The 24,543-nt window shown below is 52.9% G+C and overlaps 10 protein-coding genes across 10 annotated transcripts; 4 read left to right on the top strand and 6 right to left on the bottom strand.

Moving 5' to 3' along the window:
• Window positions 1-118: 118 nt before the first annotated feature.
• PV08_05632 (uncharacterized protein) lies at window positions 119-2,110 on the bottom strand (the record flags this gene model as incomplete). The annotated part of the gene is made up of 1 exon (XM_016379973.1): window positions 119-2,110. One exon carries the CDS (start codon window positions 2,108-2,110, stop codon window positions 119-121), a length of 1,992 nt encoding a protein of 663 aa, XP_016235800.1.
• A 370-nt stretch (window positions 2,111-2,480) lies between these two features.
• On the top strand, window positions 2,481-4,040 carry PV08_05631 (uncharacterized protein; the record flags this gene model as incomplete). Its single annotated transcript, XM_016379972.1, has 1 exon — window positions 2,481-4,040. The coding sequence occupies one exon, from the start codon at window positions 2,481-2,483 to the stop codon at window positions 4,038-4,040; it is 1,560 nt and encodes a 519-aa protein (XP_016235799.1).
• Window positions 4,041-4,593: 553 nt separating this feature from the next.
• On the bottom strand, window positions 4,594-5,667 carry PV08_05630 (uncharacterized protein; the record flags this gene model as incomplete). Its single annotated transcript, XM_016379971.1, has 1 exon — window positions 4,594-5,667. One exon carries the CDS (start codon window positions 5,665-5,667, stop codon window positions 4,594-4,596), a length of 1,074 nt encoding a protein of 357 aa, XP_016235798.1.
• Window positions 5,668-6,260: 593 nt separating this feature from the next.
• On the bottom strand, window positions 6,261-6,841 carry PV08_05629 (uncharacterized protein; the record flags this gene model as incomplete). Its single annotated transcript, XM_016379970.1, has 3 exons — window positions 6,261-6,338; window positions 6,473-6,578; window positions 6,687-6,841. The coding sequence occupies 3 exons, from the start codon at window positions 6,839-6,841 to the stop codon at window positions 6,261-6,263; spliced, it is 339 nt and encodes a 112-aa protein (XP_016235797.1).
• A 493-nt stretch (window positions 6,842-7,334) lies between these two features.
• Window positions 7,335-12,344, bottom strand: PV08_05628 (uncharacterized protein; the record flags this gene model as incomplete). Its single annotated transcript, XM_016379969.1, has 1 exon — window positions 7,335-12,344. The coding sequence occupies one exon, from the start codon at window positions 12,342-12,344 to the stop codon at window positions 7,335-7,337; it is 5,010 nt and encodes a 1,669-aa protein (XP_016235796.1).
• Window positions 12,345-12,911: 567 nt separating this feature from the next.
• On the top strand, window positions 12,912-14,726 carry PV08_05627 (uncharacterized protein; the record flags this gene model as incomplete). The annotated part of the gene is made up of 1 exon (XM_016379968.1): window positions 12,912-14,726. The coding sequence occupies one exon, from the start codon at window positions 12,912-12,914 to the stop codon at window positions 14,724-14,726; it is 1,815 nt and encodes a 604-aa protein (XP_016235795.1).
• Window positions 14,727-15,032: 306 nt separating this feature from the next.
• PV08_05626 (uncharacterized protein) lies at window positions 15,033-16,673 on the bottom strand (the record flags this gene model as incomplete). The annotated part of the gene is made up of 1 exon (XM_016379967.1): window positions 15,033-16,673. The coding sequence occupies one exon, from the start codon at window positions 16,671-16,673 to the stop codon at window positions 15,033-15,035; it is 1,641 nt and encodes a 546-aa protein (XP_016235794.1).
• Window positions 16,674-17,404: 731 nt separating this feature from the next.
• On the bottom strand, window positions 17,405-19,049 carry PV08_05625 (uncharacterized protein; the record flags this gene model as incomplete). The annotated part of the gene is made up of 2 exons (XM_016379966.1): window positions 17,405-18,596; window positions 18,652-19,049. 2 exons carry the CDS (start codon window positions 19,047-19,049, stop codon window positions 17,405-17,407), a joined length of 1,590 nt encoding a protein of 529 aa, XP_016235793.1.
• Window positions 19,050-19,756: 707 nt separating this feature from the next.
• On the top strand, window positions 19,757-21,235 carry PV08_05624 (uncharacterized protein; the record flags this gene model as incomplete). Its single annotated transcript, XM_016379965.1, has 1 exon — window positions 19,757-21,235. The coding sequence occupies one exon, from the start codon at window positions 19,757-19,759 to the stop codon at window positions 21,233-21,235; it is 1,479 nt and encodes a 492-aa protein (XP_016235792.1).
• Window positions 21,236-22,164: 929 nt separating this feature from the next.
• PV08_05623 (uncharacterized protein) lies at window positions 22,165-23,965 on the top strand (the record flags this gene model as incomplete). Its single annotated transcript, XM_016379964.1, has 5 exons — window positions 22,165-22,315; window positions 22,363-22,473; window positions 22,563-22,667; window positions 22,730-23,075; window positions 23,122-23,965. The coding sequence occupies 5 exons, from the start codon at window positions 22,165-22,167 to the stop codon at window positions 23,963-23,965; spliced, it is 1,557 nt and encodes a 518-aa protein (XP_016235791.1).
• Between the last annotated feature and the right edge of the window lie 578 nt (window positions 23,966-24,543).

Genomic DNA, 24,543 nt, shown 5'->3' with positions numbered 1-24,543 from the left:
CGCATCAGAAAAGGATTTGTGCGTGTGCCGCAAAGCCGCGGCATCTAAACATATATCATTTCTGGTTGAACTAGATCGGGCGTTTACATAACATGGTGACCATTTTCATGACTCTGTCCTAAAGTCTTGCTTGTGCCCTCGCACGGGTCCCAGCATCTGATCCAAGAAATATCTTCCTATCGAGATCAACCGCTTTCATCCAGTCGGCTGGTTCTTCGAGAGCGGCAGCGTCTGCCGGTAAGGCCTTTGATCTAACCCACGTCTTCGCAATAGCGTTTGCGACCTCGTCTCCGTCCCTGCAGGCGTCAAACATCAGCAGGCAAGAGCAGGCTACTGCTTCGATATGGTCTAGGACGTCCCTTCCACGACGAAGCAGCTCCCCCACGCTGAGCCGATCCACCATTTCTTTCAGGGCGTCGTACCGGTTCAACACGGCGCGGCATTGGAGGGCGAAGACCTGCTCGACTGCAGCCAGGACAGCACGCGTCCAGGCCCCGAACACGGCGTCCAAGACGTCGCGTCGGCGCCGGCGCTCCTTGTCCTTCGGGTTCTTGATCACACGCAACACGTCCTCGGCCATGACGCTCGTGGTTCCCTCCCATATGGTGCCGACGACGCTGTCCCTGAACAGCCTCGCGACGTTCAGGACGCCGCCGTCCTCGTTGTTCTCGCAGTAGCCTACGCCGCCGAGGCATTCCATGCACGCCCGCAGCCCGGAGACGCTGTTCATGGTGACTTGGGACTTCATGACGGGCGTGATGATCCTGAGCAGGGTGTCGGCTGACTCCTTGTCGCGAGGCAGGAGGGCGCCCGCGGGTGTGCCCCGCGTCACGGCGTCGTGGCCCTGTTCGGAGCTCCCGAGTAGCGCGACGCCCAGGAAGACCAGGTGCGAGCCGGCCGCGTACTTGACCGTCTCGTCGGCCATCCAGGCGAGGTGCTGCGGGTTGTCGGACAGCAGGCCGCCGCGGACACGGCGGACGCGCGTGTACGCTCGTGACACAGCGAGGCCGCGGCCCAGGTATCCCGCTCCGCCGCGCGCGGTGTGCAGGCGGGTGATGTTGAGGATGGAGCTGATTTCCCTCACCCCCTGGCCCTCCTGGCCGATGAGGTAGGCGCGCATGTTGGCCACCTCGAGCTCCGCCGTCGGGAGGCCCTTTGTGCCGAGCTTGGATTTGAGTCGGATCGGCCGCACGCCGTTCATCTCAGTGTCAGTGTGGTGGTGTGCTTGTCCGCGGCCGACGCGACGGCGGAGCGGTGCGTAGAACGCGCTGAGGCCCTTGTCTGTCTGCGCCAGCAGGATCGTCATGTCGGCGTCTGTCGCGGACGAGAACCATTTGTATCCGCTCACGGTCCAAGGGCCGAGCGGGAGGCCGTGGGCGTCTTGGTCGCGAGAGGCCGCGGCGTCGGATTCGAGCTCTTGTGGCGTCATGCGGCGCGCGACGGTTTCAGTGCCGCTGACGTCGCTGCCGCCGGTGCGTTCTGTCATCCATTGCCCCGATGTCCAGGCGTAGCTGGGGTCCAGAGAGATGAGACGGCGGTAGGATTCGAGAAAGACGTCGGCCCGAAAGGGCTGTGAGTCGTCTGGTTCGTCGTGGAGGTGGCGTCGCAAGAGCACGGCAGCCCCGTCGGTCATGGCAATGGGACACGTTGCCAGGGCGGCGCTCCCGTCCCAGAGCTGTAGCGTTGCGAATTGGTTGATGCGTCGGTTGAAAGGGGCGTGGATCGAGGCGTGCGCGTAGCCATGGCCTACAACGCCGGCTTTGGTCTGGATCTGTTTGAGAGCTCGCCACCCTTCGCTGGTGCGGAGCGGTGATGTCTTGTTCTCTTCGCCGAACGTAGTGAGTGGGTGGAGCGTCGGTTGGTCGGTTTCGCAGTCGACTGTGTGGCTCAGGGTCGACGGCGACAGGACAAGACGCGAGAAGTCATGGAGATGCTTTGAGACTTCGCGCGGGGTGGGTGTGGGAAGATATAATGATAGAATACGGGGTAATGTTGGGTCATCGGATGTCGAGGCAGACTCTGAAGATGTGGTGCTCGTATATTGAGGTAGAACGACTGGGAAGTCCTGGAAGAACCCCGATGTCGAGGACGATGGCTTCATCTGCCCCATGCCGTCAAGTTTGAAACGATTGAGGGTAAGGATACACAAACCGAGATCTCACCTGTAGATTGGACGTTTGATAGGTTTGAAAGACTTTGGTATGCATAGTCGACTTTCAAGGGCAATACGATGCAATACTTCCCCAATGGCTACCAAGACGGAGTGAGATCCGTGTGGCATGAGGTTTAGGTCTTACTCTATGTGCCTCGGCAAAGGAAGATGCTCGTCACGTGCTTTGGCGAAAAAGCACTTTACGCGTGGCGCGACCGAGTGGCCAATCTCGTGCGTCATGTCTTTTGCCTCTTTAATAGGTAAACGAGGGTCAAGCAGAGCAACGCAAAAGGGCTGTGGACACACACTGCCGACTCCAACATCGAGAATGCCCCTAAACACCTTGCGGCTCAATCATCAAAAGTCGTCACATCCCAATGATCGGGTCGTGTTCATCAAGCCTCTCCCGCGACCGGCGGCGCAAAAGGCGGACTACGACCTCGCCGACACTTTCCTCCGAGCCGTCGCTGCACAATGCCTACCCATCATGAAGAACCACTACCTCTCCGTGACGACGCTGGAAGAGTACGAGCCCAACCCAGAGTTCATCGGGCGCAACTTCAACAACGGCGAAATCATCCAGCTTGTGCTGCGCAGCAAGAACGGCGGATGGGTGCCGTTCAACATGGTGCAGATGGTCATGATGCACGAGCTGGCGCACAACACGCACATGAACCACGGCAAGAAGTTCTGGGAGACCAGGAACATTTACGCCGAGGAGCTCAAGCAGCTGTGGGCGAGGGGTTACACCGGCGAAGGGTTCTGGGGCAGCGGGCGGACCCTCAACGACATGAATTCGGTCATGGGGAACAACATCTTGACGAGCCGGGAGCTGGAAGGTCTGCCGCTGTGTGGAGGCACGTACCGGAGTCGCGGCGCCAGACGGAAACGAAAAGCCAAGCGCGGCGGGCAGGAGGAGCTGACGTGGAAGGAGAAGAAGGAACGACGAATCGAGAGGAAATTCGGCCGGAATGGCGTCGCGCTCGGAGAGGACGAAGATAAACGACTCGGCTTGGAGATCAACAGGAAAGGACCCATCGGAGGGAAACCTCGCGTGGCGCAGAGTAAACGTGGACGGGAGCTCAGGGCCGCCGCGGCGCTGGCGAGGCTCGACACGAATAAGCAGGAGGTGGGTGCGCTGAAGGGCAGCAGGGATGAATCTGGTGAGGGGCAAAGTACGGAGGTGGACGAGGAAGAGGAAGAGGAAGAGGAAGAAGACTATGAAGATGTCGATGCGGCTGAGGGTGAAGATGCCAAGGACGTCAATGGCGAAAAGATGCTCGATGGCCAAGGCCGTGGCTTGGTCAGGGTATGTGAAGAGGAAGATAAAAACGACGAGAATGTTCAAAATGAACTGAGGGAACTGGAGGGTCTAGAGCGCTATTTCAGACGGCGTCCGAAACAATCACAGAGTGGCACTGTGGCCGGGCCAAGTCAAGCGGCTTCGTCAGAGCACGCGCAGAATAAACCTCCGGGCGAGCATCTAATAGCGGGAAATGGATGTGGTGGTGGTGGTGGTTGTGACGACGACGACGACTTAACCAAGAAGCCACATCCGGTCTCTCACGCAGAACCAACACCTGCCAAAGAAGCATCGCACAGCACGCCAGCAATTGAAAACGCAAGAGAACGAAGAGGAGAACGACGGAACCAACATCGAGAACATGGGACGTCGACACCCTCAGCAACGATATCTTGCCCGATCTGCTCTCTTGAGAACCCACGTGTCAACGCGACCTGCGTAGCGTGCGCTCATGTGCTAGACCCCAGAAAAGACCCTCGGCACTGGTCATGTCGAAGCGAAATCTGCAAAGAAGGCGACAATCGGTATCTCAATGCCGGAGATGCCGGTGTATGTGGGATATGTGGTATGAGGAAAGCCGGCTGAGGACGTACGCACGACACGTATGAAGGATCGCCACCTACAGAGTGTGTACCTGGCCGATATGTACTCACTATCAGTTAGTGCGTCTGTGGATACCATGTCAGCAAGCGGCGTTGGGCCGACCGAGTTACGATGGCGCCGTGAATGAACGAGCAGAGGACGGTGAGACGAGACGATCTGAATGATACCCATACGACTTTTGTGCAATGATGAAATGATACTTCTAGCTTCTTCCGCTACGCGGGATGATGGCGCAACTACGATACTCTGACACTGTTGCACTGTGCGGGAGATCTGTCATGAGTGTCGTTCTCTGGGGTACCAAGATCTATTCTTTCCTTTCGTGATTCTCTGGTATCCGTATCTATACTGTCCGTAACCCAAGTGTCCATGATCGTAACGGTACTCCTGTACGTATTGAGAAAAAAAAAAAGGCCTTCGCTTGAACGCTGCACGCCGCCATCTCCTTGTCCACGCCACTCTTGGACGAACCTCTCGAGTACTATTCCTTCCAATACTCAAGGTCTTCAACTTATCCCGTGGCACCAAATCGTTATCAATATCCAGCCAAGGCACAGACGCCTTCGTGGCCTCTCCAGCACTCCAACAGTCCACAAACTCTCTCTCCACAGCCGTGTCGACACCTCACTTTGCCCCAGTAGCCGCAGACAGAACAAAACCAGCGCTGAGGCTTCGCCATGAGGACGCTGCTCCCCGTCCGGATCTCAAACTCCGGGTTGTCCGCCCCCTGCAAGGGTTTCGCTCTTGCGGCGTTATAACTCAGCATCGGTTCGGCCAAGAGAGCTTGCATTACACGCTCCGTCGGCGGCTTGGGCACATCGCGCGTCTTGAGTAACGGGTCCTTGTCCAGTGCCGGATCATAAATTGCCTGTTGTTGAGTCTCGGTCTTTTTCCCTTGTTGTTGAACGTTTTGCTGTACCTCTGTCGTTGTTTCCTTCTTCACATTCGCCGCCGGAGAAGGGGGGGCATCTATCATCTCAATATCCCCGTCTCCTTCCACCGCGTTAGTAGCAGCATTCCCCCTCGTTCTTCCCCCTCTTTTACCCTTAGTCGTCGGCGGTGGAGCCGCCGAGCCGGCTTTTCTTGTCTCTTTCACCGAGCTCGTCCTCTTCTGCGCCGATGTCTTGGTCTCTGTCCGCTTTCGAGCATCGGTGTTCTTCGACGAGGCGGCAGTGCTGGCTGATGCACCGCCACTAGCGCCGGCGGCGATGGCGGCAGCGGCACCGTATACATTCACCCCCGCCTCCTCGTCGGCCAGGTAATGCTGGAACGTCCTGCTGTAGCCTAATATGCGACGTACGTTCGGTGTGGATTTTGCTCGTGCGGCCGTGCCGGCAGCGGTCTCGCGCTTCGGTATGGCGATGTGGATTTCGCGATGGTTTTCCTTGCCCAGATCGTTCAGTCGTTGCTGTATGGCCTTTTCCTGCTTTGCGGATAACTTGTGCGCGGCTTGTGCGTTGGATGCTGCAGACGCAATGTTGCCGTCTCGTCCGCGCTTGCGGGAACTGGGTTGCGCCGCGGTGACTGTTGCCCCTGTATCAGGAACGTACGCCCAGCCGTGGGAGATACGAGTCCCGCCGGACACCGGGAGTTCTTCGATCAGCGGCATAGGTCCAAGCACCGAGTGGGAGGGGGATCTTTGGTCGTGGTAATGGGTGCGTCGAGAATCGAGACCAAGAGAGTCGGGCGAGAATCTGGGGAAATTTACTAGCCTGACACGTGACGGGCAGATATGGCAAGGCTGGGGCCGGCTGCATCGGATGAATGATCAATGTGCTACCTAGGGTGCGAGTACGACGCTCAACATGCCTATGAGTATTCCGCTCGCCATGTGAGCGCGATGGTGCCATTAGGAGGAAGATAGGTAAGAGTTCCACCATCGCCCAGGACGCAGCAAAACAACATTTCCGCTCTCTTCACCATTTGTATTTCCTTGCTCGCATGAACCGTGACCGTACTCGTATATGCTTGCCCCGGGCAAAAGCTCGAAAGTATTCCTCCTCCACTCGAGCACACGGCGCGAAGAAGACATAGAAGATTGTGTTTTTACAGCGCTTAACCTGGCAATGAGGTATCGAATAACCCATATGTGTGCAGTGAAATCGCCAAACCACGTCGCATAGCTCTAGCCGGCGCCATGACAAGCTCTTGATCTTTTCCTCCCAGCATACTGGTGCAACACTGGCGTTCCCTTGCCTAAGTTCATTTCTTCATCTGCGCCATCTTGTTGTCGAGCTCCGTCACGTAGGAGTGGATCCGTTGCACTGCTGCTTGGAGAGCCTATAGCGAATGTTAGCCAGTTGAGCGACCATGGAATAGTGATGCAGGTAAGTAAGGTGGCCGGCATGCACTCATTGTACGAGCACGCTTCATAATCGGCAGCTCATCAAGGGTAATCGAGCAGGGCAACGTACATAGATATCTTCCGTCAACAGCTCGTTGGAGACCTTGTACTCTTCGAGAATGTAGTAGTATACCGAAGCGCCAGCAAGTGTAGACCCAAGCAGGAATCCAAAGAGTCTAGCAAGTGCGCGTGTCAGCCATCGCATGTCCCAAAATGTGCGAAGTGTGTTGTTGCGCGAGAGTTGCTTGTAGCTCCCGGTCATGAGATCTCGGAAGATGGCTTACCCTCCTCTGAAAGCTCCCACGGGCTTCTTTACAGGGGTTGCGGCAATCTCTTGCAGCCGTCTGCTCGATGTCTGGAAGGATCTGGACGGAATGGCAGAAGCTCTGATCGATCTCGAAGCGGAGGAGAATCGCGGGACGAGGAGACGAGATGCCATAGCTGCGTCGCGAAGGTGGTGCGGGACTGCGGGAACGGATGGGCGAAGTGGAAGAAGGATGTGGAAGTTGGTGTGATCGATGGTGTTCAGACCAAAGGCGTCGAGGCTTCAGTGTCTGGTAGAGCAGTGGGATTTTCTTGATCACGGACCGAGAAGACGAGGCATTGAGCACACGAGGTTGGCAAGCATATCACTAGCTGCCCTAACGCGGGCTCACCTGGTCTACTCCACCCACAGCCTCGGGCACTGCCACGAATTCCGGCGTAGGGAATTCGCGGAGCATCTGATGTACTGACCTCTCCGTAATTACTCCGTACTAACGGCACAGATCGGGATGCCTGGTGCGTTGGTTGTCAGTGCCTCATCCGAAGGCGTCGGATGTTAGTCTGGTCGCCATCGTACAATATGGGCGCAAGCTTTCTCGTACTGGTGAGATCAAAATTTTTTGCTAGGGATACACTGTCAAAAAGCTGGCTAGGTAACTATCTATCTCTCAGTCCGTAAACAGATCCGCCACAAGATCGGCCCTACATGCGTCAAGGTCGATAGCCTCGAGGCTGTAGGTGTCTTCAAATGCATGAATGCTCAGTTGTTTAAAAAATGGCCGTAGCAAAGACGTAGGATCTTCTTGTGTTCGGCTCAGCTCGGTACCCAGCCACGGCCTTCTCGCCTCATCCTCCGCGACTGATGGAAGTTCAATGTCCTTGCCCCCTTGTGGGATCAACGAATCAGCTATTGCAACAGACTTGAAATCTTGCGGCGGATGTATGGCATCAATTGTGTCTGTCACAAATACCCATTCGTGTGGCTGGAATTCCTCGAGTTTCAGGAGCAAGAGCAGATCGAGTAGCTTCGCCCCTTGTACTTGCGAGTAACCCGTAAACGTAGATTCTTCTCCGCTTTGAACGTTGGTGAACAGATCACGCAGCTCCACGTCGACAATGGGCCAGGTGGAAACAAGATGCATCTGGGAGAACGACAGCACCATGGCCCGGAGAACAAGGTAGATGTCTCCGCGTGTAGCTGATGAAGGCGATGACGATGGCGTGGCTGTCAGAAGTTCCTCCAATCGTAGTACAATCTGGCCTATCTCAGACACAAAGGCATCTATCTCGCCCGCAAGCAAGAGAACAGCAATGCGTCTCAGTATCAGCTGGGTTCGCTTGTCAGCCTCTGTACGCGCAGCAGCCGCGCCCACTCCAAACACCAGCCCAGCAGTGGTAGGAGCGGTCAATTTGGATACAAGGTCAGTCATCAAGCCTTTGTCCACTAGCCAGGCTTGCCGCAGTAGTGGGAACCATCCTCCGTCGGCTAGGGACGCAGGAGACTGAAAGAACTTGGCGTCATTGAAAAGGTCGAGCACATCCTTCTTCCAGATTTTACTAGTCGGTTGAGACTTAGCCATTAAGAGTATCAGCCGAAGAATATCGATGTTGACAGATTGGGGGAACAGCTTCGACCTTAGTGCAGGTCCGGTGATATGTACCGCCACTCCTGTCAATGTGTTGTTCAACTTGTCCTGATCTCCCAAAGTGCTGCCGATGACTGGCAAGCATTCGCAAAGGATGTGAATGGCATTGCCAGATTGAAGGATACCTTTCCGGCCCGAGGTCGAATCCGGTGCTCCTTGCAATGACGGATCAAGACCAGTAGGTCGAATGGTAAAAATCGCAGTGAACAGCCTCGCACACAGATCAGCCAGTTCACGGCGCATCTTGGAAACTTCGCCAAAATTGGTATTCTCCATCTTTTGACATACCACAGCAACGAATTGAAGCAGCTGAAGCAATATCTGTCGATGTGGCATGGGATTCGCGAGCACTTCGCGAAGGAATGCTGTGCAGTCGGCCCAAATCTCTTCCAGAAGATCGTCTTCCAGAGCTTTGGTGTACGCAATGAGGAAAGACATCAGGTCAAGAGCCGTGACATCAACAGATAAACTCGACCGCTGTGACAAGTCAAGCGCAGAAGGATTTGTGCGATTGTAAATGCCGTTGAAAGTCGCGGGCATCATGAACTTTGGACGAGCTCCATCAAGACTCTGCATCAAGCTCATGGTAGCATCTTGCTCGGTGTTCCGACGAGTACCTTCTACCCACATACCCATCAGCGTCTCAAGGCATTCTTGTGGTTCTGCATCCGATAGGTGTTCTAGAAGTCGTCTTGTTCTCGTTCGTAACCTAGATGAAAGATATACAAACGACTTTGTGTCAACCACTGCACCAGAGGAATGTCTGAGAATCCTCCAAGCCCAGATGTCGCCACAAAGTTTAATCGTATCTTGCATACACAATATAACAGTCAACCGGTTGTTGGCGCCTGCCCGAGACTGCGCAATCTCGATAGAACTGTTGATTGAACCATCGGAGCTTGTAGGACGATCAGATAGATGCGTATGCGCCCTCGCAAGGATGAATTCAAGTCCTGACAGGAGGTTGTTGATCGATCTTTCGGGGTATTTAGCAACCGCTATATCGGCATCATTGTCGACAGGATCCGACGATTCACATTTCTCACATAGCTGCTGAATTGTGCCAAAATATGACTTGATGCGTTGACAGAAGCAAGCAGTAAGCTTCAGCATATTCGCCAACAAGTACTGGGTTGTGTAAAGTGGTAAGATATTGCGTAAAAGTGTAATCCATTTATCGATGTGCGAGTCGACCTTCTTTGAGGATATGCCCGAGATAAGGATGTGCATAAGCTCGTTTGGGGGCGGACCAAGATTTGGCTTTGCGAAGATCGTTTGCAAGGTATCCAAAAGGTCTTCTTGCGTGGCATCCTCGGCTTCAGCATTGACTAACCGTCGCAGCAGCAGGGTGACCAGATCGTGTGCGTCGCGGATGTCGGTCTTTTCAACCAGGATACGCAGAATCGATAGTGTCATCTTTATAGTCTCTTTATCGTTTTGGTCGTTAGCAATATTCTCGATGCACATGTCGAGAAGCATGCTTGCAGATCCATCAGGACCGAAGAGTTCTCTTTGGTGGGTTCCGGACATGTGTGCAAACAATATGAGTTTTTGAAGTCGATGGAGGCCAAGTAATGAAAGCTGCTTGTCTGTGGCACTCGCATATTCGCTGAAAAGGATTCGGAAGACGGGAAGAATTGTCGGAAGGTTATTTAGCCATAGCCGTCGAGGGTCATCACGGTCTGAAACCTCAAACTTGTCTATTACATGTAATACAGGTTGTCGGAGCATCGCCCAGGGAACATCGTCCTCCTCAATGCGATGAGACGCAGAGAAGAGCTCGGCATTGACGTGGGGAAATCTTGTGTGCATCCAAAGGGTCGAGAATCGTGCGACTTGATCAGCAAGCGGACTTATAGTTGGTTGTTCGCACATGAGATCCATTATCTTACTGTCAACTAATAGCAGTTCCCCAGAAATCATGCGCAGGTTCCATAGGTGCTCGACAGCCTCGACATGGAATTGAGGAGTGGAAGGAAGCAGAACCTCCCAAAGACGATGGACAAGAGCAGGAATCAAAAGCAAGAGGTGTTGATTCGCGAGGACTTTCTTGTTGGCATCGAATGCAAAGAGGGCATCCATGATCCTCGTAACAGCTCGGGTGGTTTCGTACTCGCTAGCTGTCGTTGTCTTAGAATGAGAGAAAAGGCTTTCATAAAGCTTTTTGCCAAGATCGAGACGACCCAAGGCTTCGAGATTGCTGCTCCTAGATATAACCTTCGTTAAACTGTTAACAAGTGATCCTATCAAGCTCTTGCGAGACTCCGCGCGTAGACATTGCAGAAGAGCCAGACTCAAATTGCGGAGGAGAAGCTGATCAGCAAGGGCAGGCTCAATAGCGTCGACGAGGGCCTTCTTTACAGAAGAGGAATTGCTGTAGACTTCATTGAGCTTCTTCATCCAATTTTCTCCTGAAGGTTCTTGTATTGTTTCACCACCCACTTCGGTTGTTTTCGATGGAAGAAGGCTGATCAGTGCTTCTAGAAGCCTCGATAGCGATTGTTCATAGACATGATCTGGTTTTTGATGTCCATTATCGGTCAAGGGAGAGCTGGTGCTGACAGCCAGCATTTCAGATATTGCTAGACAAAGCATCGGCAGATGAATTATCACCATTTCTTCTTCCTGCAAATTAAAATTTGAGATTATGAATTCGATCAGTTCAAAATCTCTCTTCTCAAGCAAGCGGAACAATTGACTCGTCACAAGTTGAGGTTCTGTTGCGTCAAAGAAGACGTTCGCGCTTCGGAAGACTTCGTCAAAGGATGTCTGCGAGGGAGCTGATCTCTGATATTGTTGTAGGTCCTGCATTGCTGGTATGAACAAAGCTTCCACGGGCAATTTGCCTATCACCCAGCGATCCATCAAGGAAAGCATTATCCGAAAGGGGCGTGCTCTCTCGATAGGATGTAGAGATTGCTTCTTCAGGAGCTTCTCAAGACTTCTCACCACCGAGTCCAGCCCATATGCGGAAAAGTACTCATGCCGGCTTGATGTCCTAACATTTCTGTTTGTCTTTGAAGGCGGGTCGTCCGTGAGAGGTTGGGCGACATCCGTAGATCCTTCACGCTTATCTTCCCTGCCGACAAACCAGGTCCATAAGCGCCGGTTCAGACTCATATCCCGCTTTAGTACAACAGACATGGCTGAAGTTACAAGGACATCCAAATCTTTTGGTGAAACATGGTGCTGCAACAGAGGCGCATTGAGCGGTAAATGCGAGACCAGCAGATCTAGAAAGCCCCTCTGCACCAGAGGCTGGTCATCTTGGAGACCGGTCGCAAAGCAGCGAATAAGCAAGCCAGGTTCAGGAGTTGTGACTGCTTTGATTTGGGGTTCAATTTCTGCAGGCGGATCACCATTTGAATTTGCCAGTGAAGAGACTTGGGCCATACCGGGGCCCATGTTTGGAAGCTGTTTAGTCAAATAGACTAGCGCCCCTGGCCTTTTGGTCACACTCGTCATTGAAGCCAGGAACAGACTTTGCCAAAAGAACGCTTCCGAATTGTCGTCCGCAAAGATTTGCCTCAGGCGATTGATGGTGCTGAAGGTACGGTCGAAATCTTCGCTGTTCTCTTCTTCAATCCCAGGCAGGAGGGACAAGATAGTGGCTCTTAACGCTGGCCGCAGAACATGGCTGGGCAAATGCAGCAGATGATCGTCATAGAGCGCGAGGAACAATGGCCTTGTGGTCAGCGAAGCAAATGTGAGCGTATGAGAAATTCCGGGAAGCCATATCGAAAGATCTCGAGAAAGGCCCTCTCTTCCCAGAAGAGTGAAGACTAGGTTATAGACTTCTAAGGCTTTCTGGTGTACACCGGACGGCAATGACGGTTTCAAACAAAGTGCCAAATATTTTGCCAGCTGTGATTTGAATGGCACATCGGTATCAGGCGGCGATGCTTGGAGTGCTTTTCCAAGTCGACTGAGAAATGAAATATAATCTGCCCATTCGTTTGACGCGTCGAACAGTCCTAACGCTCTCTCAACGCCAGCCTGGTAGCGGCGAACAGCTTTGGAAACGCTCGCCATGGCCGGAATCACTGAATCTCCTTCTGCTTTCCTGTGGCAGCATCGCTGTTTGCCTGGGGAGACAAGAGAATGCTGATGCCTGCTAAGGCTCCATGTCAAGGGAGTTTTCGAAACGAGGACACGACTCCGATAGTACTGTCTTGGATATGAGGAGTCGGACCAACCGCGGACTGATCAATCAGGGTGGTCTTGATATTCCCTAGAAGATCATCCTAGTTGCAATATTGATAAGTCTTTACCCAGTCGAAGCCACGGTGGTTTGACTGGGGACAGGAGAGTGATTGGCCCATCGGGTGTCAAGAAACGTTATTCCAGACACTCGTTGCTGGCGCCGGCGCAGACACTCCGCGCAGCGAATCACAGCAGAGCCGCCACACCCCATCGCTGTCTCTTGCTTCATATCTACTTATCATCATCGTTATTATTATCTGTAGAAAATGATGTCTACACGGTCTCCTTCATGATGAGTGCAATGAGCGATGCTCACGCGACTGGACACATTGTACATGATGGAGGCTGATCCCACACTGCATACTGGACTGTATCTCGATTGTCCAGACTACAGCGATGCCCAAAGAAGACACCGGTCCCTCGGGAGAGAGTCAAGCGCAAAGCCCCGAAGCAAGACCACCGCTCCCACCTCGCCCTAGCGAACTCAGCCTGTTACAAGAGCGGCCTCCGAGCAGTCATGCCTCCCGACCCTCTGCGCGACCTGGTCTTCTCGCCGGTCCGACGACGGCAGTGTCCGTGACCGATGTACACAGTCTCAATCGGCCAGATGGCACGAAGGAAACGCGAATTGCACCTTCCCGCACCTCCTCCAGCCGTTCGATTGCAGCGTCGATATACAAGAGCACAAGTGAGGGTGCGGAGGATACTTCTAGCATTAGGAGTTATAAACCATTCGGAAGATTTGTGCAAGACGCCGAGAGTATCTTTGACGGCGACTTAGGGGAAGATAATGGACCGTCTTCGTCAACCAGTGAGCAAGCACTGTTCGAAATTGATCTCAACAATGCCTACGACCAAGGAGATGTCGACTTTGCGAAGGAATTTGAAGAGTTTGACGACAAGGCGGTCGGTGAAGACGTGGCTCACATGTTATGGAAAGCGAAAAGGAAACATTTCATCATTCTTTCTGCAGCCGGCAAACCGATCTATACTCGACATGGCTCTGACGCGGTGATCTCAAGCTACGTGGGTATTCTACAGACGATTATCTCTTCTTTTGCTGGAAATGGCGACCAGTTGAAGAGCTTCCAAGCTGACGGTGTTCGGTTTGTTATCCTTTCCCAGACAAACTTGTTTCTGGTCGGGGTCACAAGTCTCCCTGAAAGCGAGGCTCAGCTACGTCTTCAGCTGGAGGCTTTGTACATGCAGATCTTGTCAACACTGACCCTGCCTACCTTGACGCATATATTTTCAGTACGCCCCTCAACCGATCTGAGGAGACCTCTCCAAGGTACAGAAGTGTTACTCTCGTCTCTCGCCGATAGCTTCACACGTGGATCACCGTCAACATTATTGTCGGCTCTAGAATGCCTCAAGATACGCAAGTCACAAAGGCAGGTGATCAACAATACCATGATCAAAGCCCGCGTCGACGACTTGCTCTATGGACTAGTGGTTGCAGGAGGAAGACTTGTCAGCGTCATCAGGCCCAAGAAGCATTCATTGCACGCGAGCGATCTCCAGCTGATTTTTAACATGATATTCGAGGCCGAAGGCATAAAAGCAGGAGGGGGCGATTCTTGGGTACCCATCTGTTTGCCTGGCTTCAACAATACCGGCTACCTCTATATGTACGTTAGCTTTTTAGACATGGGTGGTGAGCATGTCCGAGAATTGGACACCAACGAGCGTATCGCTAAAGAGGATTCTGTCGCCATCATCTTGCTCAGTGCCAACAAAGAGAGCTTCGAGGATATGCACAGCATGAAGGACTACCTGGTCCACGAGTTCCGACGTAACCGAAGCATGCACATTATTCATGCTTCCGTGCAGGCTGGCCGACCGGCCCCAACCGACATCATCGCCGGGACTGTTTTGCGGCACTTTCTCTACAAGTCAAAGGGGAACGTGCAATTCTTCATGCCGTCTTTCTCGCCGGATTTCGAAACATTGAATCAGCGAAGACGGTTGATGTCGCTGTACCACAAATTACACGCAACAGTCCACGCCAAGCATGCCGCCGTCAAGGTTGTACATAGTATTAGCTCAACCGCCACAGCCCTGGCTTGGGTTACGCCCATGTTTGAGCTTTACTGCGTGGCTGGTCCGTCCGTATCCAGGAATGCCCTGGCGCAGAGTGCAAATAAAGTAGTCCAGTGGATCCAGAGGGAGGAAGAGCGCATCTTCATCATTGGGGGTGCTGTATTCTGAATGCTATGAAATTTTCAACGTTATGAAACCGTCTCGCGCAGTCTAGACTCTCCACCAAAACTCCCTCCTATGGTGACTACTGTGTACTGACATTCTAGTGCTACGTGTGCCTGAACTCGTTTGCTCTTTCGACTCAGCTTAGGTCACGCAGCATGTCTCGTTGCTTGTATACACGGAAGACGTAACCATATATAAGGTCATCACATCATGTACTCCATGGTGATCTAAGGGTTGATGCAATCCAACAAGTGCTAACTCGTCGGCTCTAATCGCACCAAGGTCGATATGTCAGTCACTAGGCTCCCTTCATGCGTTCCCTGCAACTTCGTGCAGAACACTCTCGATCAAGTCGCCATCTCTCTTCACGTCAGCTTGCCAATTGCTCACGGCTATTCTCGCGGCAGGTTCGCCTTCCCAGACCGTTCCGCTAATGTATATCTTTCCTGTCGCGTTCACGTTCTTAACAAAGTCCCTCCTCCTCCTCCTCCTCCCATCGACGTCGCCGTCGTCGCCCTCTCTCAGCCTGAACAGCACAATGATATATGTCCTTGCAACCATTTCGGCCTCGGTCTCCCTTTGACCGGGCTTGGAACCCAGAACCTCGAACCGCGCGTCGTTCCACAACCACCTGGCCACCCTCCTCGCAAGCGCGATCTGTCGTCTGAGCATGTCCACGTAGCCCTCCCGTCCGTAGTTCAGCAGGGTGCAATAGACAGGCAAGGCTCTGAAGGCTCTGGAGTTCTCCAGGCCAATGTTCAACGGGCTCTGCACGCCGTCACCGTCGCCGTCGCGGACCTTGAGATACGCGGCGCCCGGGTTGCCAAAGACGTCCTCGCTCAGGTGTTTGTGTCTTGTGAAGAAGACGCCGCAGTCGTACGGGACGTTGAGCAACTTGTGGCAGTCGCCTGTGATCGAGTCGGCGAGCTCGAGGCCTTCGACGCCGCGGATGACTTGTTCGTACTCGGCGTCATCGGGGGGTAGGACGCGGCCAAAGAGCCCAAACGCCCCGTCGACGTGCATCCATATCCCGAACTCGTCGCAGATCTCGCGCAGCCGACCCATCGTCGCGCCAGAATCCGTGGCGAAGCGGCCCGTGTTGACTTCGCCCGCGGAGACGGCGAGGATGTTGAGAACGTCCGGCCGGCTTGCTTCGAGCCGCAGACGTTCCATGTCGATGCGTAGAGGATCGTCCTCGACAGAGATGGAGATGACATTCCGTCGTCCGATCCCGACCACGCTTGCGGCTTTGGCGATGCTGCTGTGGGGGAGCGTGCTGAGGACCTGGATCTTGATCTTTCCCGCTTTGACGAGCAGTTCGGCGAGACCATGTTCGCCTACGCTCGCGTCCGGGTCGGTGGTGATGCCTGTGCGCTTCAGAGCGTTGTGCACGACGTATTCTCTGCCCAGGCCGAGACCGAGGATGTTGCTTGCCGTTGCTCCGGTCGTGAACACGCCGCCGCCATGACCGCCGGGTTGAGCGAGCGACCAGTCTGCAGCAGGCAGGCGGAAGAGCTGGACTAGCAGGTTGAGCGTGGCGGCTTCGACGGTCGTGCTGATAGTCTCGGCGGGGAGGTGGACGTGCACATTCTGGTCGTAGATCGAAGCGAGGAAGTCACCCAGCAGGGCGGCGGGAGTGGCGCCGCCGATGACGAAGCCGTAGTAGTTGGGAGAGAGGGATGCGAGGTTCAAGTTGGGCAGGACAGTGCTTGCGAGGTGCTCTGCTAGAGCCTGAAGGGTCTGTGGACTGGAACTTGATGCGATCGCAGAGAAGGGAGTTGAGATGTTCGACTGTGCCTGGATCTTGTCAAGGCCGGGAGCGCCCTTGGGGAGGATCAGACGAGGTGTAGATTTGTCTTTCGAGAGAGCTTGGGATGTTGGCAGATTCGGATTCGAGACAATCTGTTGGAGTGCAGTGATCACATCCGTTATGCTGGCGCTTTGATCCATGGTTAACACGCCGACGCTTGGGTAGATCAGCTTAAAGGGTGTGATCGGACTAATATCCTCATGTGAATTCGTCTAGACAAGATCCTCAAGGTGATTTTCGGCTTCTAGAATTCCTCGGTTCTTATCTAGCACGGTGTTTGCATGGGCGTTTCGTAAAAGCATCGCTGGAAATGTACACACTATGTGACTCATTCAGTTCTACGTGTTGCGGACAGAAAGCGATGCTACATTCGGATGCATATGCACCGACGGTGATTCAGTAACATTGGAAGATTCGGTAAGAGTTTGCGCAGTATCCACAACGGACGGGATGACTCTGTGCGATTCTCCTTGCGAGCGTCTTCGTCAGAGGCAATATACAGAGGACTGAGATGCTAATAAATCGGCGCGGCATGCGAGATACGGGAGTTCTAGCTTATGAATGGCAAAGACTCACAACACTCAAGCAAATGTCACGGAGAATCGAAGAGATAAGAGATTCCTACAGTAAAATCACATAATTGAAATTGCTTTCTCGTACAAGAACCAAGAGCATCATTTTTGCATTCCATGCCCTGTCCGATATCATGGGCAGTCCATTACATGAACAGGCCGTGTCGTTGTATATGAGCACAGCTCCTAAGGTGGGTTTATCAACCCTGACATACTGTACAGCTTTCCTGATGAACAGCTCATCAGTTGATTATGCTCTGGTCGGCCAAGTGGTCCAACCATGGGCTGGGGTATCCTTCCTAAGTGATCACCTCCTCCCTCATACCAACATTACCGTTTGCCTCCGCAGCAACTCCTCCATCAGGCCTGACGAGTTCCTCCTCTCCCGCTTGGTCGTCCACGAACTTCCTGTCGCTAAGGTGTTCCTTAGACCCATCTGACTGATTTGGCTTGTCTGGAGTCCAGCTATAGTCCGCCAGGCTGGTGGCTTTCTGTTGGCCGGGTTCGTGCTTGTATGGACATCGCAGGTTCGTGCACGGGTGGAATCGGCAGGGTACTTGTAGATGAGTAAACTGGCAATTGGGAGTCTTGCAATTAGATCCGAATCGGCACAGAGGCATGGTGGGATGCTTGAACGGACAATTCGGCTTCGTGCAATTTGGAAAGAACTTGCATGTCTCCTGAGCTTGAAATGCTCCTCGCTGAGCAGGGGAGGGGTGTTTTGCCACACATTTCGAGTTCTTGCAAGCCGCACCGAATGAGCAGGTATCAGACATGTCGACTACCGTGGACTCTGGGGCGGCGGGCGACTGATGAGCATAGGCACAGTCTTTGTTGGTGCAGCGAAGGTTGAAATGGCACATGGTGTTTGATGGGTCTTGTGGTTTTCTCTCCCCGTCCGCTTGTTGCTCAACCTCTGTTGCTGAGCCGTCGGGAGCGGTTGCCTGTCCGTCACCCTCCATGCTCACGTCGCCGTCAGGCTTGGTGCCCTTGCCATGACCATTTTGGTGGCCGCCTCGTCCTCGACCTCGAGTCCCTCCGCGCCCGCGCCCTGGTTCAACTCTATCAAAAAGTGAACGACCCTGGCCGTTCTGTTGATTAATGCCTTGGCCGAACCCAGCACCAGGCATCATGCCCGTGAACTGAGCGAGCATACGGGTTTGCTGTTCCATCATAGCCATGAATTCCATCTGTTGTTGAGGTGTCATATGCATCATTGGTTGACCTGGTTGGCCATTATTCATCATCATTGGGTTCTGCATGCCTTGGCCAGACATGTTCATTCCGTTCAAAGCCTTCTGCATGCCCGGGCGAAGGTCACGGTTTTGAATATTCCGAGGACCTTTTGGCGCGCCTCGCATCGAGTGTGTATTTATCCGGTCGTTGCCTCGAGTTCGATGTAGCACTGAATCACCGCCCTTATTACCAGGTCCGCCACGTCCACCTCTGCCAGCTGGCCGGCCACCGTGGAGGCCTTTGGGTCCGCGAGGTCTAAACGACAAAGTCAGAGAGTGTTTGACATGAGAAAGGGGAACGAAGGACTTACGCATTCTCCGGGGCATTGTCAGCCATATCCTGATCATACGCGGCGGGAATGGCAGAAACTCCATTGCCTGCTGATGAAGCTGTCGCGGCAGCCTCAGCTACTTGTTCCGAGGACTGCGAAGTCTCTGGCGGAACTGGGCCAGAAGCGCCGTTCGAGAGAGCGTTGACCTGGTCAAATAACCACTGCGCAAATTCGGTGGTGCCTTTCGCGTCTTGTAATAATTCGCCTGCAAGTTCAGAGGCAATCTGATCTTGTGTCTTTCCATTTGCGAGCATCAACACGATATACTCCGCTAGTGACGTATCATCCTCTTGTGTCCATCCTTCGTCAACTATCTTCGAGTGTACTGCACTGCTTAGCGCTTCGGCCAAGGGGGTCTCTAGAGCGATCGATGACATTGTTGCGGATGTGTGGAGTGATGGGGAGGATCGGGGGTGGCGACGCTGTGTGTTGCGCCTTTGATGAGCAGGGCGAGGGAGATAGTCGCGTTGTCGATGTTTGCGGAGACAACGAAAATCGATCCAAGGAGTGACAATGTCGAATTCCGGGATTCTGACTCAGGCGGGCGTAGTATTGAAGACTCTAGAAGACTCTGCACGAACGTGCAAGTGTATTCGAGTCCGGTTGTTTGAAAGTGCAAAACTGTTTGGAATAGTAAGTGAACATTCGCGAGATGAGACGCAGTATCTGCATCAACCGCTGTAGGCGCAACTGTGCAAAAGCGGCGATATTTGCCGCCAAGACTGATTAGTCAGGAATCATTCCCATTCTGCGGGCGCCTTCCATTGTTTTCATCAGCCGTCTGTGGCTGATGTCCTGCTCGATCGTGATTGGCTCTCAGCAATTGCGGTCGATTGGTTTCGTTTTCCCAGGGCGCCTCAACTCACTCAGATAAAGTGACATTCCACCTCGCATGGGTGGCAGTTCTTTTCCTAGCGTATCAGCACACATCGCATCTAACCTTGATGGAATAGGGCGTACCAAGCGATTCCTGCAGCAGATCGTAATTGTCCCCATTGCCGAAGTTCGATGTAAGTGAAGGCGGAGCGGGTGCCATTGACTGTTGTTCTTTCTGGCACCTGGATCTCTGCGATATCGGGGCACAATGCACTTCCACCTCTGGGTTTTCTTCGTTGTTCTGCGGCCGATAGATGCGATATGGCCAGAACCTGCGGAGTGGTCAACGGGAAGTCAAGTATCTTGGCTTGGAGATGCTCCGGAGGTGACGCTTCGTTGCGAGGATAGGTCGTCCATCCTCCAAACTCGTGGACGCCAGCGGCCAAAGAACCATTTCACGAGCCTTATGTACAATTTGCTCTATCCTGCAGAAGCTGTATGGAGCCATTTTCAATCGCTCCCAGAACAAGAAAACTGGCAGGTAGATGGCAAAGATTTCTCTGAGAATTATATACTGCATGAGGCGGCATACGAGACAATCAACTCGATACAAAACTCGAGGTTCGTACCCTGGAAAATGCATAAACGCAATGAGGCCTTCGAGCCACATCCTGATTCCCCGCGTCATGAACTTTTGGCTCTGCAGATACAGCTATCACTTTGTCCCAGAAACAGCACGTTTGATCCGGATACATTCTTCGACGGCGATGAGTCTTATGAGCTGGCCGTAGCCAACGAAACAGCCATATTGAGATCTAATTCCACTCTTGGCAGTCTACGCGGCCTTCAGACATTCAAACAACTCTTCTACGCACACTCGAGTATATCTGGCGTCTACATACCGTATATTCCAGTACACATCTCGGATCGCCCAAAGTGGCGACATCGTGGGCTGAGCATTGACATAGCCCGGAATCCATTCAAGCCGCAGGATCTGATACGGACCATAGAGGCCATGGCTACGACGAAAATGAGTCGCCTGCACGTGCACGCAACAGATTCACAGAGCTGGCCCCTTGAGATACCTTCTCTCCCCGATCTCGCACGCAAGGGAGCCTACCATCCTGATCTGGTATGGACGGCGGAAGATCTGAAAGGGATTCAGCTGTACGGTGTATCCAAGGGCATCTCTGTCTTTATCGAGATTGACATGCCCGGGCACACTGCATCAGTTGCACACGCCTTTCCAAATCTCATAGCGGCATTCGACGAACTCGACTGGTCTACGTTTGCTGCGGAGCCCCTCAGTGGACAGCTGAAACTGAATTCGACAGCGGTCTACGACTTCTTACAGGACGTGCTGACAGATCTCCTAACCCGAACTTCGCCGTACACTTCCTTCTATCATATTGGAGGTGATGAAGTTAATCTTCCAGCATACCTCTTGGACGACACAGTTCGCAGCGATGACCCGGCCGTTCTGCAGCCCCTCCTGCAACAATTTGTTAACCATGCAATAGCGCTGTGTGCTAAGCATAGGTTGCAACCAATTGTTTGGGAGGAACTGGTACTGGACTGGAATCTGACTTTTCCCTCAGCCAAAGATACGTCGAAAGGAACATTAGTGCAAGTTTGGAGGAACAGCAACCGCATTGAAGAAGTACTGAAGAAAGGACATCGTGTAGTCTTCGGTGACTTTAAACATTGGTATCTCGATTGTAAGCGCTTCAAATTCTGGAAGTTGTGATGTTGTCTAATCCGACGTCGTAGGTGGATATGGTGGATTTCTTGATCCTTATCCGACAGGCAGGTCACCACCTGGTGTACCGGTCAACACGACTGGTGGGCGGCCAAGCAGACTCACAAGCCCCTATGTCGACTATTGCGCCCCTTACCACAATTGGCGCCAGATATACACATATGATCCTCTCGCTAACATAAGCACCGACCTGCTTGAGGGAGTTGAGGGTGGAGAAGTCCTCATGTGGAGTGAACAGACTGACTCGATTGACCTAGACAGCAAATTATGGCCAAGAGTAGCCTCTGCTGCAGAAGTATTATGGAGCGGAACAAGGCAAGACGGAATGATAGAAGATGCCACTAGGAGGCTCGGGCAATGGCGAGAACGGGCAGTCATCGATTTAGGGGTCAATATGTCGCCAGTTGCAATGACTTGGTGTCTGATGAACCGAGGACGCTGTAATTTATAGTGATCCATCGTTGGCAACTGATATCGCGATGACAAGACGCAAATCGCTTGAGAGGGTGTCGACTTTTCAGTGTAAGCATGACTCGAGCTTCACGTTGCATACTCCGGGCTGCATTCGTACCCTCCTTGCGACGAAGATGGGGATTAGTCTGCTGCGTAGACTCCACCCGTCACAGCCATGTGCTTCCTTCTCCGCAAGAAATGGAACACCATACGAGATACGAAGACAATCAACTTCTGCTACTGGCCCTGGTGAACCAAGGGGAGAGCCCGGATTCACCGGCGTTTCGTGTACTCGTGGTTAGGCCTACCCAAGGTCTGTAGTTGCGACTGACTAAGGCAACAGTCAACTCCAAGGATGTGAGACTTAAGGATGCCGCCTCGCGTCAGCCCATAAAGATTCTCGAGCCTTTTACTATCATGTTACACGACACTGGTCCCCTTGCGACCGGAAATAACCTCTGAACATGGCGCTGCAATATTTGTCCTGGAAATATGTTGCCGCAGTCCTCCTCGCTATTTACATCGCATCCGTACAGATCAGGAGATACATAACGTGGAAGGGAATCCAGAAGCTAGGAGGGGAATCTCCCAGGATCAAGACACGAGTCTTCTACGGTCAGTACTCCTCGTTTAAAGCTGATTAGGGAGACTGAACAAGATAGGCCTTGATTTTCCCTTCTATTCTACGCGCGCCGGCCGCAGAAACCGATCTGTGGAGTTTTTTGACTGGATCTACGAGCATACTGGCACTGACAGCAGTGGGACAGGAACATGTAGGCATTCCCTTAGCTGAGATCCCTTTCGCCTACTTGACATTCTTTTCCGTTCTCAGTTTGTCCGGAACTCGTTTGACCATCTACAGATACGAGTGAGCTTCATATACTGGAAAACGCCAGGGTGATCTTTACGGCGGACCCTGAGAATATAAAGGCGCTTCTCACCACACAATTCCAGGACTTTGGGAAAGGTTAGTATGATGGTAGAGTTCTGTTCTTTTACCGTGCTTTCTTCAGACCTAACTTAGTTCAGGAGAACAATTCCATGCCGAGTGGAAGGATTTCCTAGGAGACAGTATCTTCACTACGGATGGACAACTCTGGCACAACTCGCGACAATTGCTGAGGCCAATGTTCATCCGCGAAAAAGTGGCAGACTTGGACCTTATCGAAAATCATGTCCGCAAGCTAATATCACTGATTGGGCCTGGGGACGGCAAGATGGTTGAGTTGCACAAACTCTTCTTCCGCTTCAGTCTCGATGCGTCGACACATTTCTTGTTTGGACACAGCGTGGGTAGTCTGGATGAAGAACAGTCAGCCTTTGCAGCTGCTTTTGATGAAGTACAAAGGGTGCAAGCCATAGAGGGCAGGCTTGGGTAAGTCACTTACTAAGACACGGCGCCCATCTTAACTTGAGAACAGGCCCTTCAGATACTTCCACTCGAAGAAATCCTTCTACGATGGTATCAAGCTTGTGGAAGACTTCATCGAGCCTTTCACTAGAGAGGCATTAGCCATGTCTCCCGATGAGTTGGAGTCAAAACTGTCAAAGACGGATAATTTCATTCAAGCTCTGGCACGCTTCACAAGAGATCCCAAGGTCATGCGTGATCAACTATTTGCTCTCCTTCTTGCGGGACGAGATACAACTGCCAGTACTTTGTCCTGGCTGTTCTTAGAGCTGTCGAAGAATCCACGCGTGGTCAACAAGCTGCGAGCAGAGATCAGGGAATTCTTGGGTGAAGGGGGGCAGCCGCCATCATACCAGAATATTAAGGATATGAAGTACCTCAACTACACAATTAACGAAACGCTGCGATTGTACCCAGTCGTCCCATTCAATGTCCGGACCTCGCTAGTCGACACTTCATTGCCAAGGGGTGGAGGTCCCAATGGCCAAGGGCCTGTAGGCTGTCTCAAGGGTACCCCAGTCGGCTACAGTACGCTTCAGATGCAGCGCCGGAGGGATCTGTATCCGCCATTGTCTCCAGAATTCCCTTACGATCCTCTCGAGTGGGTGCCAGACAGATGGGCCACGTGGACGCCCAAGGCCTGGAATTTCATCCCATTCAATGGTGGGCCCAGAATCTGTATTGGACAACAATTCGCAATGGTCGAGATGGGATACACCATAGTCAGGATTTTGCAGGAGTTTGAGCAATTAGTGGACTATGGCAATGACCGGGCCCAGCACACGGCTATCGTTTTAACGCCGGCGAACGGTGTCAGAGTGGGATTCCTGAAGTCAGCGAGATCATCGGAGTGACAGAACTGCCACTTGGACATTGCCACGAGGACTAAGCCATGACCATGAGGGATCATCGGGGCACGACGGAAAAATGACGACTGACAGCCAGTGAAGCAATACCGAACGATGATGTGTACTCGTACCAATTGGAAGGATAACTGTAGGATGCAAGTTGCACATCACGATATCGGAATGAGTTCTAGAAGTTGTTAGAAGATTCGCCAGCTGTACATGAGCCTCGTGGGCCCAAGTTAGTGAGCGTATCCGGCTAGCCTCACTAGCCCTAACTACTCGTACCGGTAGCCAGTACAATAGGTATGGCTAAGGCCTACAAGGTGCTCACGTGATCTCGCCCGTGGCCGTTTCTCGTCCCCAAGTTTCAGCTATTCACCAAAAGTCTCTCCACAAATAAAGACAATTGCATTACCTGGCGAATTGCTCCCGGACGCTGTTGGATCTCCCTTCAACTTACCACCTCTCATTCCCCTTCATTTATTGCTACTTCCTTCACGCTGTGACACTCTGGCCACAGCTATATCTGTATTCCTGAACCTCGGTCCGCTCTGTCACCTATCTTGTAGAAACTGCATGTTTCC

Source organism: Exophiala spinifera (assembly GCF_000836115.1).
Source record: "Exophiala spinifera strain CBS 89968 unplaced genomic scaffold supercont1.4, whole genome shotgun sequence".
NCBI classification, from domain to species: Eukaryota; Fungi; Ascomycota; class Eurotiomycetes; order Chaetothyriales; family Herpotrichiellaceae; genus Exophiala; species Exophiala spinifera.
The sequence above is the reverse complement of the archived record's forward strand: the minus strand, read 5'-3'. Positions and strand labels throughout refer to the sequence as shown.